General features: G+C 37.7%; 3 protein-coding genes across 3 annotated transcripts; 2 read left to right on the top strand and 1 right to left on the bottom strand.

The window, feature by feature from the left end:
* Positions 1-1,030: 1,030 nt before the first annotated feature.
* Positions 1,031-7,194, bottom strand: LOC135147022 (uncharacterized). The gene is made up of 3 exons (XM_064079219.1): positions 6,215-7,194; positions 3,739-5,299; positions 1,031-3,258 (listed from the first exon to the last, which is right to left on the bottom strand). Exons 1-3 carry the CDS (start codon positions 7,158-7,160, stop codon positions 2,625-2,627), a joined length of 3,141 nt encoding a protein of 1,046 aa, XP_063935289.1. The 5' UTR covers positions 7,161-7,194; the 3' UTR covers positions 1,031-2,624.
* A 3,973-nt stretch (positions 7,195-11,167) lies between these two features.
* On the top strand, positions 11,168-13,329 carry LOC108225888 (uncharacterized). The gene is made up of 9 exons (XM_064080046.1): positions 11,168-11,317; positions 11,413-11,699; positions 11,943-12,064; positions 12,141-12,222; positions 12,315-12,438; positions 12,515-12,686; positions 12,749-12,891; positions 12,966-13,172; positions 13,246-13,329. The coding sequence occupies exons 1-9, from the start codon at positions 11,168-11,170 to the stop codon at positions 13,327-13,329; spliced, it is 1,371 nt and encodes a 456-aa protein (XP_063936116.1).
* Positions 13,330-13,640: 311 nt separating this feature from the next.
* Positions 13,641-16,771, top strand: LOC108225887 (uncharacterized). Its single transcript, XM_064080521.1, has 8 exons — positions 13,641-13,912; positions 13,989-14,268; positions 14,343-14,442; positions 15,667-15,775; positions 15,843-15,997; positions 16,066-16,177; positions 16,245-16,442; positions 16,523-16,771. The coding sequence occupies exons 1-8, from the start codon at positions 13,658-13,660 to the stop codon at positions 16,580-16,582; spliced, it is 1,269 nt and encodes a 422-aa protein (XP_063936591.1). The 5' UTR covers positions 13,641-13,657; the 3' UTR covers positions 16,583-16,771.
* Positions 16,772-18,691: the final 1,920 nt, after the last annotated feature.

The raw sequence follows: 18,691 nt of genomic DNA, 5'->3' as shown, positions 1-18,691 counted from the left end.
AAACGGAACCAGCAGAAATGAAAGGCAACTCGACTACAACACAGACTAACAAACTAAACTACAAACTCAAACCCAAATCGCAACTCGGCTGCGACTCGGAACTCAGAAAATTTTAAACAATGTGACTCAACTGAACTAACTCGACAAAACAACTCGGAAACGCAGCAAACCCAGCTAAATGAATCAGCAAACTCAAATCGACAACTCGTTTACAAGACAAAAACTAACAGCTATCCAAGGAACAAACAAAAATCGCAGCAACACAAAGACTAGCAACTACTTTGTAGAACTCGAAACCAGACTCGATTAAAACGCAGCAGCTAAACAAATTGCAGCAGAACTTCGAAACTGGACTCGGTGAAAACAGATAAAACTCAACAAAACCAAACCCAGCGATTCAGTACAGAAACTCGGTCCAGAACAGGGCGTAAACTATTCAAACTAACAGCAACAAAGCTAAATAAAACCCAACTGCCACAAACAAACAGCCATTGGCGACTCGGTCGAAAACAGTGAGTTGACTCGGTACATAGAACAAGAGATAATCGAAAAGGGAAGAAGGAAGGGGGTTTTCGTTTTGTTTTTATACATAAAAGGAAACAGGGGAAGGGGTGTTTTTGCGTTTTAAGAAAACAGAGCAGATGAACTGGTTGTTCATTTCATATTAAACTAAATTAATCTAGAAGCACAAATAACTCAGGGCTTTGAGAAATAAACCCTCACACAAATTGATTTTATGTAAGGTTCAAACACCTCTCAAAAAGTAAATTTAAAGCTAGAAATTAATTATATTAGAAGGCTCCTTCCAATCTACAAACATCTTTGAAATTTTTTTTGTAGTTAGAGGAAGATTTCATAGCCAAGGTAGACATAAAGAACAAGAATGTAAGAACAAATATGAAATCTTGCATTAAAATATTAAAATGTGTTTACAAAAGGATGAGAGAGCAAAAAAATAAAGCTAGATCTAGACTATAAAAGAGAGGCTACTAAAAATAGGAAATCCTAGGTTAAAAAGATGATGATTACAAGTAAAGGGGGTGGGGTATTTATAGCTAGAAATGTAGGGTTTAGGGGTAGGGTGGCTAAATCTAATCCATCCATGTGTGATGTGTGTTGGGTAAATCATAGCCATCCATGTGCCCCCTTTCTTGCCAACTCTCTTTGATTTTCTTCTTTTCTTTTCTTTTTCTCCCTTTTTTCTTGCATTTTCTCTTCTTTCTTTATTTATCTACAATTTCCTGAAATAAAATAAATAAGCGATTAATACTACGAAAATAAACAAAAAATAGGCACTTAAATATGCAAAAATATGGACTAATCAAACTTCCCCATACCTATATTTTGCTCGTCCTCGAGTAAAAATCAAAAGAAAATAAAATAAACTAAGAAAACTAGATGCGATTCCTAGGCTCCTTTTCGTAGGCGTGACGGGTGATTTTAGGTTCACCAACCCGTTAAACTCGTAGACGATCTCTACAAGAGGAGTTTTGTCTCCTAAGGGTTTACAGAAGATATACCCATAAAATCTTCGAGACATTCTAGCAAGTGTCTACTCGACTCTACTCTAATTTCGTTGGTGTTAACAAAAAGCGTTTTTAAGGAAAATACGACTTAAAGACTTATCTACTAATAATCAAGATACAGTTGTCTCTAATCTACTTGCATCGACACAAAAATTTACTAGAAATCCAAGGAGTGTAAGTAATTTAAGGCCTTTGATGGATCCTAATTGTCTAAGAACATTTTCTCTTTTTCAACCAATTTTGAACTCACCCAATCTCTATCGAAACAAATATCTAGCCAAACTTCACAAACTCTTATTCTTTTTTTTCTTTTTTTCTTTTTTTTGCATTGACTTTATTTTGTCCGTTTTCTTAGGCAAACAATGTTACCCATGTAGCGAGCTTTAGGTCAGTGACTCCCAAACCAAACGGTCTTAGGGCACTAGGTTTTGAAATCCCCCTACGGACTTAATTGCTCGAGTAACAAAAGCCACAAAACGAGACTAGCCAATCTACTTTTGCCCATTTATCTAAAGATTTTATCTATAAAGAACAATGGGTATTGAAGTAGTTATTCCTTTTTTTTTTATCTCTTTTTTTTTCTATTTTTTTTTTCTTTTTCTCTCTTTTTTTTATTCGCAAAGGTTCGATTCGACATTGTTTCAACATGTGGGTTCTCTCTCAGGTATCGAATAATATCACTAGACAATCTCTCCATCAAAGGTCTCGTGCAAAAGTGTGTGCCATCTTGGAATTTAGAGTACAAATCGGTCGATACAAGTTTCAAAAAGATAACCTTACTCGACTACGTTCAAATTATCTAAAAGACACTACATATATATATTTTTCGAAAACATGCTAAACACCAACTACTCCTAAAGTTCGAGTGAGGGAAAGACAACTTAGCTAAAAGTATCTCTATTTTTGGAATTTTCTAATTTTTTCATTTTTTAGGGTTTTTCATTTTTTTAGAATTACACTAAAGCCCTCCCCATACCTAAATCATGCATTGTCCTCAATGTATGCAAAAGAGAGAATTGAAATGAGAGAGTAAAGAAGAAAAATACCTGAATAGGAGATGAAGGGGATTTTTATTAACTACTGAAGCAACTTACATGATCAAGGTTCGATGAGGTGGATGACCTCTTCCTCCGAATCAACAGGCAATTCTAAAAATGGTTTAAGACGTTGACCATTAACTTTGAAAACATTACCATTTTTAGGATCCTGAATTTCAACAGCACCGTGAGGAAACACAACTTGAACAATGTAAGGACCGTCCCATCTAGAACGCAACTTACCGGGAAACAAATGAAGCCTAGAGTTGTAGAGAAGAACTTTTTGGCCGGGAGAAAAGGATTTTCTCAAAATGGTCTTATCATGGAAGGCCTTAGTTCTCTCTTTGTAAATTTTAGCATTTTCGTAGGCATCATTTCTAAGTTCGTCCAACTCGGTCAATTGCAACTTCCGATGACTACCGGCGGTGGGTAAGTCGAAGTTCAATTCTCTAATGGCCCACATGGCCCTATGCTCTAACTCAACCGGCAAATGGCAAGCTTTACCATACACGAGTCTATAAGGAGACATTCCTAAGACGGTCTTAAAGGCGGTCCGATAGGCCCATAAGGCGTCTATCAACTTGGTGGACCAATCCTTCCTATTCGAATTAACCGTCTTTTCTAAGATTTGCTTAATTTGCCGGTTCGAAACCTCTACTTGGCCACTAGTTTGAGGATGATAAGGGGTAGCAAGCCTATGAGTGATGGAGTACTTCTTAAGAAGAGACTCGAATTGACGATTCTTAAAATGCGTCCCTTGGTCACTAATGATAGCCCTAGGTGTACCAAATCGAGAAAAGATATTCTCTTTAAGGAATCGAAGGACAACTTTGTTGTCATTGGACCGGGTCGGGATGGCTTCTACCCACTTAGAAACGTAATCTACCGCTAGAAGGATGTAAAGGTGGCCAAACGAACTAGGGAATGGGCCCATGAAATCTATGCCCCACACATCAAAGAGCTCTATAACAAGGATTGGGCTCATAGGCATCATGTTCCTCCTAGTGATTCTTCCTAGATGTTGACACCTACTACATGCGGAACAATACTCGGCGGCATCCTTAAACAAACTAGGCCAATAAAAACCGCATTGGAGGACTTTAGCAGCGGTCTTCTTTGCACTAAAATGTCCTCCACATGCTTGATCGTGACAAAATGAGAGGATACTATGAAACTCACTATTTGGGACACACCTCCTAATGATTTGGTCGGGACAATGCTTAAAGAGATACGGGTCGTCCCAAAAGAAATGTTTCACTTGAGAAAAGAACTTGGATTTATCATTCTTGGACCAAGTCGAGGGAATGTCACCGGTCGCTAGGTAATTGACTATGTCGGCGAACCAAGGGAGAGTGGAAATCGAGAGAAGGTGTTCGTCGGGAAATGACTCGCTTAAGGGCAAGTCGTTAGTGGATTCAACCACTAGTCGAGAGAGGTGATCGGCAATGACATTCTCACAACCTTTCTTATCCCTAATCTCTAAGTCAAACTCTTGGAGTAACAATACCCATCTAATCAAACGGGCTTTTGAGTCTTGTTTAGAGAAAAGGTACTTAAGAGCGGCATGGTCGGTGTAAACAATGATTTTGGACCCGATAAGATAAGAGCGAAATTTTTCTAAGGCAAAGACTACGGCTAGAAGCTCCTTCTCGGTGGTAGAGTAATTGAGTTGGGCATCATTTAAAGTCTTACTAGCGTAGTAAATGACATGAGGCCTCTTATCTATTCGTTGTCCTAAAACCGCTCCTATCGCATAATCGGATGCGTCACACATAAGCTCAAAAGGTTGAATCCAATCGGGAGACTTCATGATCGGGGCTGAAGTCAATTCTCTTTTAAGGTCTTCGAAAGAATGAACACACTCGCTTGTGAACTCGAATTTGACATCCTTAGCTAGAAGGTTGGTCAAAGGTCGGGCCTTTTTGCTAAAATCTTGGATGAATCTACGATAAAATCCCGCATGTCCAAGGAAAGAACGAATTTCCTTAACGGACTTGGGAGGTGGGAGATTAGCTATTAGGTCGACCTTAGCCTTGTCTACTTCGATCCCTTTTTCAGAAATTTTGTGTCCTAAAACGATTCCCTCCTTAACCATGAAATGACATTTCTCCCAATTTAGCACTAAATCCGTTTCCTCACATCTTTTCAACACTAAGTCTAGATTGTTAAGGCATTGGTGAAAAGATGGTCCAAAGATGGGGAAGTCATCTATGAAGACTTCTAGAAAGTCACCTATCATTTCCGAGAAGATGCTAGTCATGCACCTTTGGAACGTGGACGGGCCCGTGGTTAGGCCAAAAGCTAGACGTCTATAAGCGAAGGTTCCAAAAGGGCAAGTGAAAGTGGTCTTTTCTTGGTCTTCGGGTGCAATCGGGATTTGAAAATATCCCGAGTAACCATCTAAGAAGCAATAAAACGCATGACCCGCTAACCTCTCTAGCATTTGATCGATGAAAGGCAAAGGAAAATGATCTTTCCTAGTGACGGCGTTGAGCTTCCTAAAGTCTATACACATTCTCCAACCGGATTGGACACGTGTTGGAACTTGCTCATTGTTCTCGTTCGTCACTAAAGTGATGCCCGACTTCTTGGGCACAACATGGACGGGACTCACCCACTTACTATCGGAGATGGGATAAATGATCCCATTGTCTAAGCACTTAAGAATCTCTTTCTTAACTACCTCCATCATGGGAGGATTCAACCTCCTTTGGGGTTCTCTCACGGGCTTTGCATCTTCTACCAAATGAATCCTATGTTGGACGATCGCCGGGCTAATTCCTTTAATGTCCGAGATGCTCCACCCTATCGCTCCCTTATGCTTTCTAAGGATTCCTAAAAGTTCTTCCTCTTGTGATGTAGTCAAATTAGAGGCAACGATAACGGGATAAGACTCATTAGGGCCTAGAAAAGCATACTTAAGAGTATCGGGAAGAGGTTTGAGTTCTACTTCCGGCGGTTGTGCCTCAACGGGTTTCTTAGGTAAAGGCAAATGTTCGGGTTCAACATCACGCTCTTGACTTGTTGTAGGAATGGTGGATTCTAACATTTGGTTGACCTCATGTGTGTAGTCGGAAACATCCCAATCCTCTCCAAAATGTTTTAAGCAAAATTCAAGGGCATCTTTAGGATTCATGAGATCTTGATCAACTATTTCATCAATTAGATTAACGTCCATAGGTTGATCATAGAAATCATCGAATTGTTTCCCTACATGAAATATGTTGAGGTCGATTGTCATGTTGCCAAATGTTAACTTCATTAATCCGTTCCTACAATTAATCAACGCGTTGGATGTAGCTAAAAACGGTCGTCCTAGGATAATGGGAATTTGATTCTTAGGGTTCCTAACCGGCTCGGTCTTTAGGACGACAAAATCTACGGGAAACACAAAATCACCTACTTTAATTAGCACATCCTCGATCATTCCCTTAGGAATTTTCACGGATCGATCGGCTAATTGAAGTGTGACATTGGTTTGTCGGAGCTCCCCTAAACCTAAGGCTTGGTAGACAGAATATGGAAGGAGATTAACACTAGCCCCTAAATCTAGTAACGCCTTATCCACAAAAGTTTCTCCTATGACACATGAAATTGTAGGACAACCGGGGTCCTTGTATTTCACGGGAATTTGGTTTGAGAGAATCGAACTTATATGAGATGTAAGGAAAGCTTTCTTAGGGACATGGTTGGTTCTCTTATGGGTACATAACTCCTTAAGACACTTAGCATATGAGGGAATTTGTTGAATTGCATCTAAAAGGGGTATGTTGACCTTGACTTGCTTAAACACTTCCAAAATCTTCTCCATTTGAGCCGATTGCTTAGGTGAAATAAGTCTTTGTGGGTAAGGGACTCTCGGTTTATATACTACTTCACTTTGCAACTCGGGTTCCGGGTTTGGGTCACTCGACTCCTCACGGGCTTTCGAACACTCGGGTTTGTCATGATTAATGGTAGTAATGGGTGGACTTGGATTAGAAGTCGAATCCCCTTTCTTACCAAGGTTCTCACCAACGTGGGTCTCTACTTGTTTACCCGACCTAAGAGAAATGACCGAATGTACATTATCCGGGGGTCTTTGATTAAGAGGGAATTTCGGGTTCACCTCGGGTTGGCTCGGGAATTTGTTCTTTTCTCGCTCACACAATGTGCTTGCTAATTGACTCAATTGGGACTCTAACTTAGAGACGGCTTGCACATTAGAATGCAAAAGTTGCCTATCTTGAGTTAAAGTTTGCATGAAGGTTTGTTGGGATTGGGTAAAGTTAGTTTGCGATTTCACTAAGGCCTCTATGCTCTTTTCTAAGGAATTGAGTCTCTTATCCGAATCATTAAAACCGGGAGGATTTATCGGAGCTTGGCTCGGGTTTTGATAATTCGGAAAAGAATTGGGATTGGGCCTAGGAAAATTAGGTTGTGGGGCTTGAAAATTTTGCCCTTGGTTCCACGAGAAGTTCGGGTGATTCTTCCACCCGGGGTTGTACGTTGGTGCAAAAGGATCATTTCTAGACTTAGGTTGAAACATCGCGTTCACTTGCTCAAAATCATGAGATTGTTGGATCTCGGGATGGGGAGCATTATAGTTCGGGAACATAGGCAAAGATGAAGGGCCACTATGAGACTCTAAAGCCTCGAGTCTCTTAGTAAGGGATGCTAATTTGGCATCGGTTGCCACATTGTTTCCTATCGAGTGTAAACCCCTAGAGCTAGATGCCTCGATCGATTTTTTAGGTTCCCTAGTAGACTCCCATAACATTGTTTTCTCGGCTAAGTCCTCGAAAAATTCCCACCCTTGGTCCTCATCTTTTTCCATGAATTTGCCTTGGCACATAGATTCTAACAAAGCGGTTGTTTGACTATCTAAGGCCTCGTACACAATCTTACAAAGTCTCCATTTCTCTATTCCATGGTGGGGGCATTGTGATAAAAGATTTTTGAAATGATCAAAGAATTTCCAAAAAGACTCATTTTCTCTTTGATGGAATTGATTTATTTCATTTGTAATTCGAGTCGTTTTGTGGTTTGGAAAATACTTTTTAAGAAACATTACCACAAACCCCTCCCAAGTGGAAATAGAATTGACGGGTAGACTATACAACCATTTTTTAGCGTTTTCTTTTAAAGCAAAGTTGATTAGTCTAAGCCGAATGGAGTCTTCGCTCAATTGTTGGAGTTTTTGCAAACCGCAAACCTCCTCAAATTCTTGAATGAAAAGATAGGGATCCTCACCTTCACTCCCTAAAAACTTTGGCAACATACTAATGTGATGTGCCTTAATTTCGAAATTATTTCCATTAACGGGAGGAAGGGTGATACACGATGGTTGAGCGGAACGGGACGGGTAACAGCGGTCTTTAAGAGACAACGCCATGTTTACTATCGGTTCGCTAGCTTCTATGGGTTCGGAGTCCGAAGAGGACGAGGAAGGAATTTCGATGATCGGTCTAACTAATCTAGACGATTCGCTCCTAACCCAAGTAGTTCGCATAAACTAGATAGTAAACACGTAGCAAATAAGTGCGAAGAAATAAAACAAACAAAAGAAAGGGTGTAAAAGTGAAAGAAAAACTTAATTCTAGGGTTCCCTAATAAAAATGAACTAGACCTTGCTCCTAACGTTAAGGACCACCAAAAACTCGATAAATCCAAAATTATTCGGACCGGTCTGGCCAGTTTGGAGCAGGCATTGCCAAGAGGCCAATCTCCGCGCTTAGACACCAAACCTTAATCGGCCAGGTAAGCTTTCGCTTGCCTTAGACACCGAAAAGTCGGAATAATTAAAGATTACCTCGTCTTTTAAGTACCTTCCTAGTTGAGCGCGAAACCTAGGGGCTAATGTCTAATTCAATTTTATTAAAGGCTAGGGAATGCAAAATGAAGGATTAAGTCGTTGTGGGCCAAGGAAAGAGTGATGAAATCCCTTCCCTTATCTTGTGAGTGGGTTTTGCCCTTAAGATTTATTTAGAATGATGCTCCACACAATGAGATAATTAAAAACTATAAACAATTATGGATGCTCTAAACTACGTGTTTTAATCTAGAGAAAAGAAAGAAATTAACGCACCTTAGGGTCCTCCAGCGATCACCACAAATAGGTACGAAAATTTAAAAACAAAAAATTAAAATGTAAATGATGTGCCCCTAAGTGTTAAAATGCATGATGCAACACATATTTAATTCTAACTACTATTTTTGGATTTTAAATTTTTAATTTGTTTGTGATTTTCAATTTTCAAATTTGTTTGTGATTTTCTAAATAAAAACAAAAGATAAAAGTGGAGAGATACGGGTTACCAAAGCAGCTTCCAAATCCGAGTAAAATTTGTCCACTTTACTCCATGATTCCCGAATATTTCTCCTTGAAATAAAAGCAAAAATAGTGAGAAACAAACTAATCCGAAAGATTAAAAATAAAGGAGCGAAAAATTAATTTTAATCCCCGGCAGCGGCGCCAAAAAACTTGATGTGCTAGAAATATACTTTTAAGTCGCAAGCGCACGATCACCGTTTTAATATTTTAAGATTCGTCCACAGGGATTTAAATTATTTTCGCAATCCTTTATTAATTAACCTAGGCGAATTAGAACCAAATTCGTGAGAAGGGCTTTCGAAATTGAATCTAAATTTATGAATTGAATAATCTAATTAATAAACATCAAGTGAATTTAACATTTTAATTAAGCTAATTAACTCACTAGAAAGAAACCTAAAATTATTTAGAATATCTTAAAAACAACTCGATAATTAAGTCACACATTTAGTAACCTATTGCTGGCAAGACAAAACTAGCAGGAAACAACATCAAAACAGAACCAGAAATAAAATATTAAACTATAAACACAACTTGGAAATACCAGTACAAAACATGACTAAACAAAACCATGGCAAGCAACTCGGTGAACTGACTCGACTCAGCAGACGAAAACAGAACGGAGAAGTAAAGACGAAACAGAACACTGGACCTCAGCTTGAAAAAAATGGCAACTCGCAACTACAAAACTCGATTTAACCGCAACCAAACAACTCAACAAACCCAGATATTACTCAGTTGAAATGACTCAAAACACAGCAGCATAAACAAAGACGACTCGAACTACAGAATCACGCAGGAAAAACAGCACAAAACGAAGCAAAAACGCAGCAGAAATCGAACCAAATAACGCCCAAACGGAACCAGCAGAAATGAAAGGCAACTCGACTACAACACAGACTAACAAACTAAACTACAAACTCAAACCCAAATCACAACTCGGCTGCGACTCGGAACTTAGAAAATTCTAAACAATGTGACTCAACTGAACTAACTCGGCAAAACAACTCGGAAACGCAGCAAACCCAGCTAAATGAATCAGCAAACTCAAATCGACAACTCGTTTACAAGACAAAAACTAACAGCTATCCAAGGAACAAAGAAAAATCGCAGCAACACAAAGACTAGCAACTACTTTGTAGAACTCGAAACCAGACTCGATTAAAACGCAGCAGCTAAACAAATTGCAGCAGAACTTCGAAACTGGACTCGGTGAAAACAGATAAAACTCAACAAAACCAAACCCAGCGATTCAGTACAGAAACTCGGTCCAGAACAGGGCGTAAACTATTCAAACTAACAGCAACAAAGCTAAATAAAACCCAACTGCCACAAACAAACAGCCATTGGCGACTCGGTCGAAAACAGTGAGTTGACTCGGTACATAGAACAAGAGATAATCGAAAAGGGAAGAAGGAAGGGGGTTTTCGTTTTGTTTTTATACATAAAAGGAAACAGGGGAAGGGGTGTTTTTGCGTTTTAAGAAAACAGAGCAGATGAACTGGTTGTTCATTTCATATTAAACTAAATTAATCTAGAAGCACAAATAACTCAGGGCTTTGAGAAATAAACCCTCACACAAATTGATTTTGTGTAAGGTTCAAACACCTCTCAAAAAGTAAATTTAAAGCTAGAAATTAATTATATTAGAAGGCTCCTTCCAATCTACAAACATCTTTGAAATTTTTTTTGTAGTTAGAGGAAGATTTCATAGCCAAGGTAGACATAAAGAACAAGAATGTAAGAACAAATATGAAATCTTGCATTAAAATATTAAAATGTGTTTACAAAAGGATGAGAGAGCAAAAAAATAAAGCTAGATCTAGACTATAAAAGAGAGGCTACTAAAAATAGGAAATCCTAGGTTAAAAAGATGATGATTACAAGTAAAGGGGGTGGGGTATTTATAGCTAGAAATGTAGGGTTTAGGGGTAGGGTGGCTAAATCTAATCCATCCATGTGTGATGTGTGTTGGGTAAATCATAGCCATCCATGTGCCCCCTTTCTTGCCAACTCTCTTTGATTTTCTTCTTTTCTTTTCTTTTTCTCCCTTTTTTCTTGCATTTTCTCTTCTTTCTTTATTTATCTACAATTTCCTGAAATAAAATAAATAAGCGATTAATACTACGAAGATAAACAAAAAATAGGCACTTAAATATGCAAAAATATGGACTAATCACTTCTGATATACTCTGTTACTTCATTTATTCACTTAATGTTCCTTCATTGCTTCTGCACCTGTCAATTTGATCTAAAGGGAGAGACATTTAATTGATTTGCAGTCTGTTATCATGGAGTTGAATCCCTACAACCCTATAAACACTTTGGACACTAGCACTTATGAATGGAAATGCTGTGTAAGGGTGCAGTCCTTTTGGAAAGGAATGAACAGAGAAAGTCAGGAATTTTGGGGAGTTAATATGATATTGATTGACGATTCGGTATGGTAGCCTAACTATTTGTTTGTTCTGTCTATTTCCTAAGGCAATAGTTCAATTCTCCAACATTTAAGATATTTTATTTTTTTTTATCTTAGAATTCAAGGATACATGCTTTTGCAAACTCGAAGTATTGTGATGACCTACTAAAGGATATGAAAGAAGGTCAAATTTACGAGATATGTAACTTTAAAGTAAAGGATTATTTGGGTGATGAGAAATTTAGGGCTGTGCGAAACAAGAAGCATTTGTTTTTTACACCTCACACTAAGTTTCAGCAGGCTGATACTATTGGACTTAACATTGAAAAATATGCTTTCGACCTTTTTCACTATGACGAAATTGATAAACTGGCAGATGACAATCGCTTTCTTATTGGTATGCAGTCTACTTTATTTTCTTATACAGACCAATTACAATGTCGAACTAATTCCAATTATACTTTATTAGACATGGTGGGGAAAGTGAAAAATGTACAGGAGCTTATCAAGATTAAAAAAAAATGAGGACGAGAAAACGCTGTTCAAGTTTGAAATAACAAATGGAAGGTATTTTGTTGGGAACTTAAATTAGTAATATTTACAATATCTTACATTGCACATATATAATTCCGTTTGCTACATTACAGGTCAAGTGTGCAAGTGACGTTCTTTGATTACTTTGGTGAGCAATTGGGAACAGAGTTTGGGAAGTTGGACGGCACAAGTATTTTTGTGATAATTTCATGGGCAAAAGTTGGTAGATACGAAGGTGAAAATACGTGTGTTGATATTTTACAAATAGTTTCTACACATTTGCTGTCTACTAATAGCTCAACTCTTTGTAGGTGTTGCTCATTTATCAAACTATCCTGCAGCAAGGGATTTTATCAACCCAGAACACTATAGTGTCGATCGGCTAAAAAAGAGGTCAGTTTTTTATTAAATACTTTGGTTATTCTTCCGTAAAAATTTGGTAACCTTCTCTAACCAACTTGCTATCAATTATAAAATAATATTAGTTTGACAGAAGAAAAAAAAGTTCCAGATGTGGTGTTCATGCCAAATCAACCAAAACCAGCTGAGTTAACTAAGAAACTACTGAAGGTGAAAGAGATAAAAAATCTTCCGAAGGATTTTGAAGAGGTAGTTTCACATTTTGTTGTGGAAATACCACGTAATGTAAAATGGACTTATTTAACTTTGGAATTTTTTCTGTTAGGGTATCATATATTGTGAGGTCACAGTGAAGAGATTCATGGACAAATCAAGTTGGTACTTCAGGAAATGTACAGGTTGTGATTTAGAGCTAGAAGTTCAAGATGCAAAATTCAAATGCTTACGTGATGGTGGTTGCGAAAGGATTTACCCTTATCCTGAGAAGAGGTTTCATGGTTTCATTATTTATTATACAAGTTTAGTGTATATGAAATCTCTAAGCTGCTTTGCTAAACAGACTCAAATCCACTTGCAATTAGATTCCGAGTAGGCACTCTATGCTCTGATGAAACTGGATCAATTGCTATTATCTTCCCAGACAACGAAATCACGAGAATGATTGACAAAACTGTTATCGACCTGCATGCTGAATGTGCTGATGTAGGTTATCTTGCTTTTTTACTTGACACTAAAATATGTTTGCTTCCTAACCTACTCTTTGATATTTACTACAGGAAGCGGAGGAGGAGAAATTTTCAGAAATACTCAATTTCCTTCTCAAACAGAAATATACCATAACCATTGATCTGAACAAGGAGAATATTGAAAAAGGTTGTACGGTATATAATGCCAAACAAATTGTGGACACGCATGAAAAAGGTGACAGCTTTGATCCAAACAAGGCCACAGTTGTTGATGTGGAAGACGTTTCAATGCAGAACGTATGTTATTTTCCCGTTATTCTATAGTTCATTACAAACTATTCAATGGCATGACAAAATTATTTTCCTCCAGGTTACTGAAACGGATGCTACTGAATCAAACACCGAACACCGGAAATTCAACCAACATGAAGTCCAGAGCACGCAAGATAACTGAAGCGTTGGAGTACAATCAAACTGAAACTGCAACAATCCCTCCACTGAAAAATATCAAAAATTGAAAAGGCAAGCTTAATTGAACTACAACTTAGCTCAACATTTTTAGATGGCATCATTTTTTACAGCATTTTAATTCAGACAAGGACTTTTGTATTATTACTATTATTGCAAGCTTTGTTGCTGAAACAATATTTCTGAATATTTCATTTTCTGCTTGCATATTAAGATTTGTAACTGCACTAAACAGTTTTTTGCTTTATGATATGGTGCACTGTACTTGACTGATTTGTTATCTATTTAAATAAGATAATTTACTCCTTAATTAAATGCTATTATTGTTTGTTGGAAACATTTACTCACTTTCTGTACATTACCAACTATATATAAACAAACACTGTAATACAATTTACTCTTCAAGAAGAGGACATACAATGGCCACTGCACAGTATCAAACACTTGACAAGCTTAAAGCTGTAGTTAATGAGTACAAGATCAAAGTTCGAGTTATTCGCTTAGGGAGAGGCTCAACAAGAACCGGTGAGGAGTTCAAAAATTTCAACTTGATTCTCCTTGACCACAAGGTTTGTATCTCATGTTTTAGTTCTTTTATAAGATCAGAATAGTAAGCAACAACTTGAACATCATTTTGTAATGCAGGGTCAAAGGATTCATGCCTTTGTTCCGACAAAATGTGCAGAGGAGATTTATAGCCAGATAACTGTTGGAAGAGTCTTCAGCATCAAGCAATTTATGGTGCAGAAATACAGCCAGACAGAGAAGTTTAGAGTGGTGAGAAATGAGAGTCAGCTGATTTTCAGTAAAGACACCATCATCCAAGAGCAAGCATATGATGGTGTTACCATCCCACAGGAAGCTTTTGATTTCTACGATCATAGCCAACTGATAGAACTTTCAAATCAAACCACTTACCTGGAAGGTATTTTCAATTTAGTTGTTTTATAGTAATAACCATTCTGTAAACATTTATACAAACAGAAAATACTTCTGCAGATGTTGTAGGAATCATAAAAGATTATGATCAGATAAGAGATCTAAAGAACAAGCATGGTCAAGATCAGAAAAAAACAAAGTTGGTTATCACTGATGGGAGGTAATAGTAAAAGAATTCTCTCCTTATCCTTTGAAGCATCCAAAAACTTATTCCATGAATTGTTTTTGCTGTAGTTCAAATGTTAACGTAACCTTATGGGATAAGTTTGGTGAATCCTTTGACAAGTCAATGAAGAATCCTTCAGACAAACCAGTTATTATAATTTTATCAGGATGCAAAGTTGGGAAATGGAATGGTAATTTTTTCGCTACAAAAATATTCATATGTAATATACAATTTATGCGAAACTAACTCAAAAATTTTTGCTTTAAGGCGAGGTCGATTTATCAAACAGTTACGCAACCAAAGTTTACCTCAACTACAAGCATCACAGCTAGGGGTGAGCAAAACCGAACCGGAACCGAAAAACCGAACCGAACTGTGTCATTTCGGTTCGGTTCGGTTCCAATTTTTTCATAATTTCGGTCCATTCGGTTTTTCGGTCCGGACCGAATTAAATTTCGGTTCGGTCCGGTCCTTTCAAAAAAAATTTGGTTCTGGACCGAATAGACCGAATTATTTTATTAATATATTAAATATAATATATATTAATAGGGTACTAACTTGCATATTATCTTTTCGTATTGTATATTCTGTTGAGAGACACAAATGCGATTCAGCCGCTCATCTTCAATCCGTAAACCCTAGTACCTAAATCCAGATTCACAGATCACCTATTTTAAGTTTTGAGTTCCAAACTTGCGCAGGTGCATCTTATTTCACTAATGTTTGGAGACTGATGCTCCGAGAACAGATGCCTCCAGATCATTAAACCAACAACATCATTTCGTATTTATTTCAAATATTTGATTCTGATTAACAAACATATGTTATTGTTGTGTTGGATCGTGTGTGCCTCTCCCCGGAGGTGATTACAAACATTTGTTATTGATGATTCAGGAGTTTCAACTTGCTTTTCCATTTTTCATAAAGAAATTCGGTTCTCAGAGAAAAAAACCGAACCGAACCGCATTATTTCGGTTCGGTTCCGGTTCGGTCCAGAAGATAATTTCGGTTCGGTTCGGTCCAGAAAAAAATACCAATTCGGTTTTCGGTTCTTTCGGTTCGGTTCGGTTCTGGACCGAACCGACCGAATGCTCAGCCCTAATCACAGCGTAGTGCACCTACGGAAATTGTTAGTCAAATCATATTTTTTGCTAATTTATCTCCTGTTAAATGCATTTTTCTATACACTTTCTGTTCAAAACTAACTAACTGAAATAGGTTGGCGAATGAGGAGTTTGCAAAAAAGGCATTAGGCAAAAATAATGTTAAAACCATACACAAGATCAATGTCGATGAGCTGAAGAAACTTGGAAAAAATGCTATTGAGGTAAACATAACTTTTCAATCATGATTTGTCTTTTTCAAGTTTTTTTTAATCAGAACAATATATGCAGGGATTATTCAAGCTACACGTGACAATCAAAAGTATTGATCCAACCTTTGGATGGTTTTACAATGCATGCACAAGCTGTGAGAAGGAAACGAAGATGGAAAATCCATGTCCAATTTGTGAGAGCTGCAATCGCTATGTCCCTTATCCAGATCAGAAGTACTTTTCTATCCTCAACGACTTTAATTGGATATGAACATTTGAACTGAATTATTTACTCTTTCCAGGTTCAGATTTCATGTCATTGCTGAGGATATGACCGGAAAGGTTCAAGTTGTCTTGGGAGATAGGGAGGCACGTACAATTATTGGAAAAAGATGTTTACATTTGGCTGATGAGGTATTCTAACTAGGCAACATATTTTCTTATGTTTATTTGTCAGTGCTTAACAGAGAGTCATGTACAGATGTTCACTGAGGAAGGATTGCCGAAAACTTTGCTAAGTATTGTCGACAAAGACTACAGCTTAGTAATCCAAGTCAGGGAAATGAATGTCGTAAACAATTTCAATGTTTACTGGGCCAATAACATATGCAAAGGCTTTGTTGGCCTTCCAGGTGCCACAAATCAGAGTGCTAACGCCAAAGATGCACAAACTTCCCAGGTCTTGCACTGTTGCCCAGAAAACAATCAATTTTATTCACTATCCTTTACTAATTTGCATAATTTTTCCATTTGTAACAGCCAACAACTTCAACCTACAATGCTGGAGGTCTCTCGGACATCGACTTAGCCAGCAACTGAAACAAGCGACGCAGTGTTTGAAAACCTACATTTTGCTATTATCCTAAACAACAGCTCTCAACTCATGTTCTTTTGGTCTAACTAAAGCAACTGTGAAATACTTTTGTTCATTTTGACTGAGCAAGCTATGTAACTATATTTTCAACTATGTAACTCTTTCTTATCAGCAATGTAACATATAAGTAACAACCAAGCTGAATGCTCCAACCTTCGTTCCATAAAAAATTAAGAAGAAAACAAAGTTTAAATTGAAAAAGCCCAGCAGGGCGGGCTTAAATACTAGTTAATAGATATTGCCTGAAGGCTCTTTACACGGCTTTTTATTGAAATGCCCTCCTACTCCCAACCATATTTACGTGCAAATGCCACTTCACCACGTATACATACACGAGTTTTATGCTCAATTTAATCAATTTATATAGTTTACAGATACATGTATGTGAAGAACAATTACCAATACTTCCTTTACAAACAACACACACCCATTCTCCTGGTAAGCTCTTTAATAATTCCACCTAACAAAATGACGTGTCTCATTTTTACACCCTTAATTTCAAAATTTGATACTTTAATCTTTCCATCGATGGTGTTGCTTTCTAGAGCATTTAAAATCCTTAATCTCAGTTTCAATTGTGTTCAACTGTTCCGGAGGATAATCTCTGTAATTGATAAGTGGGTTTCATATCCACTTGGAAACCTTCGTTTTGACTTAAATTGATGATCTAGCCTCAAGATTTTGATGTTTTTGATATGTTCTAGTGTTGTGTTGTGTAGGTTTCTTGGAAGGAGGATGGAGAGGAGATTCATAGCTTCAAGTGGAAAAAAAACGGCGAAGCAATCGGATGTGCGAGTCAAAAGTTATGGACAAGGAAGCGTGGCTGTGCAAGGCTGATGCGCTGAGGCGTCCGCCTCACTCGTGAGGCGGGGGCGCCAGTGCGGCGCCCGCCTCACACCTGGGGCGCCCGCCTCACACTCTGTGCGGAAAAAAAGGCCCGTTTTGCCCGTTTTTGATCCGTTTGAAGGCCCGTTAGCTGGGGAAGTTAAAGAAAGGCTTAGGAAACCTAAAACATAACCTAGAAACATTCTAAGGAGCAGTGACGGCTACCGAGAAGATCGAGGATCGAATTTCACAGTTTTACTTTTGTAATTCTTCGAAGTAGGCAGAACATTGGATGCTCGTTCGGATTTGTTTCGCAACTCTCGTTTTACTCTTTTGATATTGTTTAGACTCTTCAGTACCAAGTTTACCCTTATTCTCATGATGATGAGAAGTTCGATCATGAACTAATCATTATCGTGGGATTCTAGCAGATTTATATATGGATTTCAGTAGTTGATTTGCCTTAATTATTTGTGTGATGAATGTTTGATTTCTTCGTATTGGTTGTGCTTATTCTTCTTGGATGCGTAGCTAACATCTAAGTTGTGTGTTAATCCTTATTGAAGCGACAGTGGATATATTGATTTAAAACTTGCCATGCGAACATAGGATTATGTATTCGATATACATGATTAGTGGTGTGATTTTAACCATCTTGCATCGCCCTATGTAATCTTGATAGATAACTTGTTCTTCAACCATTATGTTTTCAAATCTTATAGACATATAGGGTGTAAGCATAATTGGTGTCTATTCGACTTCTATCTTAATTGTGGATGTGGAATAGTATGGTATACGTATATCGAAAGATAGCGTGTATCAGTTTCGTGTTATCTGATTAGTTATCAACATCACATATCGATAAAGGCATCACTCTGAATGAAGTATATAATAAAGTTAGAATCCCATGTTCTATTCTCATAAGTAATCCAGTTTCATCACTTAGTTATAATTCTTAGTTTCAATAATTCGAGTTTAATTAGTAAGTTAGATAAAAACCAACCAACTTGTTATTTGTCCTAGCATTGAATAATAGACATACATTGTTGCATAAGTGCATACTACTTGATACACCAGTCTCTGTGGGAACGAACTTAATTCAAATTCTATATTACTTGTGACCACGTACGCTTGTGTGATTTTGTGCGAACAAGTTTTTGGCGCCGCTGCCGGGGACTCGGTGTCACTACACCATATGTGGCCTATTGTAACAGTCAAAAAAATGTGAA

Source organism: Daucus carota, chromosome 6 (genome assembly GCF_001625215.2).
Source record: "Daucus carota subsp. sativus chromosome 6, DH1 v3.0, whole genome shotgun sequence".
In the NCBI taxonomy this organism is placed as follows: domain Eukaryota; kingdom Viridiplantae; phylum Streptophyta; class Magnoliopsida; order Apiales; family Apiaceae; genus Daucus; species Daucus carota.
The sequence above is the reverse complement of the archived record's forward strand: the minus strand, read 5'-3'. Positions and strand labels throughout refer to the sequence as shown.

Coding starts and splice junctions, on each gene's coding strand:
- LOC135147022 (XM_064079219.1), bottom strand. CDS start 7,160: ATGTTCCCGAACTATAATGCTCCCCATCCCGAGATCCAACAATCTCAT. Junction 5,300..6,214: donor TTTCCTTACATCTCATATAA/GTTCGATTCTCT, acceptor ATTTGGTAGAAG/ATGCAAAGCCCGTGAGAGAA. Junction 3,259..3,738: donor AGGTGTGTCCCAAATAGTGA/GTTTCATAGTAT, acceptor CATCACTCATAG/GCTTGCTACCCCTTATCATC.
- LOC108225888 (XM_064080046.1), top strand. CDS start 11,168: ATGGAGTTGAATCCCTACAACCCTATAAACACTTTGGACACTAGCACT. Junction 11,318..11,412: donor TGATATTGATTGACGATTCG/GTATGGTAGCCT, acceptor TTTTTATCTTAG/AATTCAAGGATACATGCTTT. Junction 11,700..11,942: donor CGCTTTCTTATTGGTATGCA/GTCTACTTTATT, acceptor GCTACATTACAG/GTCAAGTGTGCAAGTGACGT.
- LOC108225887 (XM_064080521.1), top strand. CDS start 13,658: ATGCTATTATTGTTTGTTGGAAACATTTACTCACTTTCTGTACATTAC. Junction 15,998..16,065: donor GTCCCTTATCCAGATCAGAA/GTACTTTTCTAT, acceptor TACTCTTTCCAG/GTTCAGATTTCATGTCATTG. Junction 16,178..16,244: donor GTTTACATTTGGCTGATGAG/GTATTCTAACTA, acceptor AGTCATGTACAG/ATGTTCACTGAGGAAGGATT.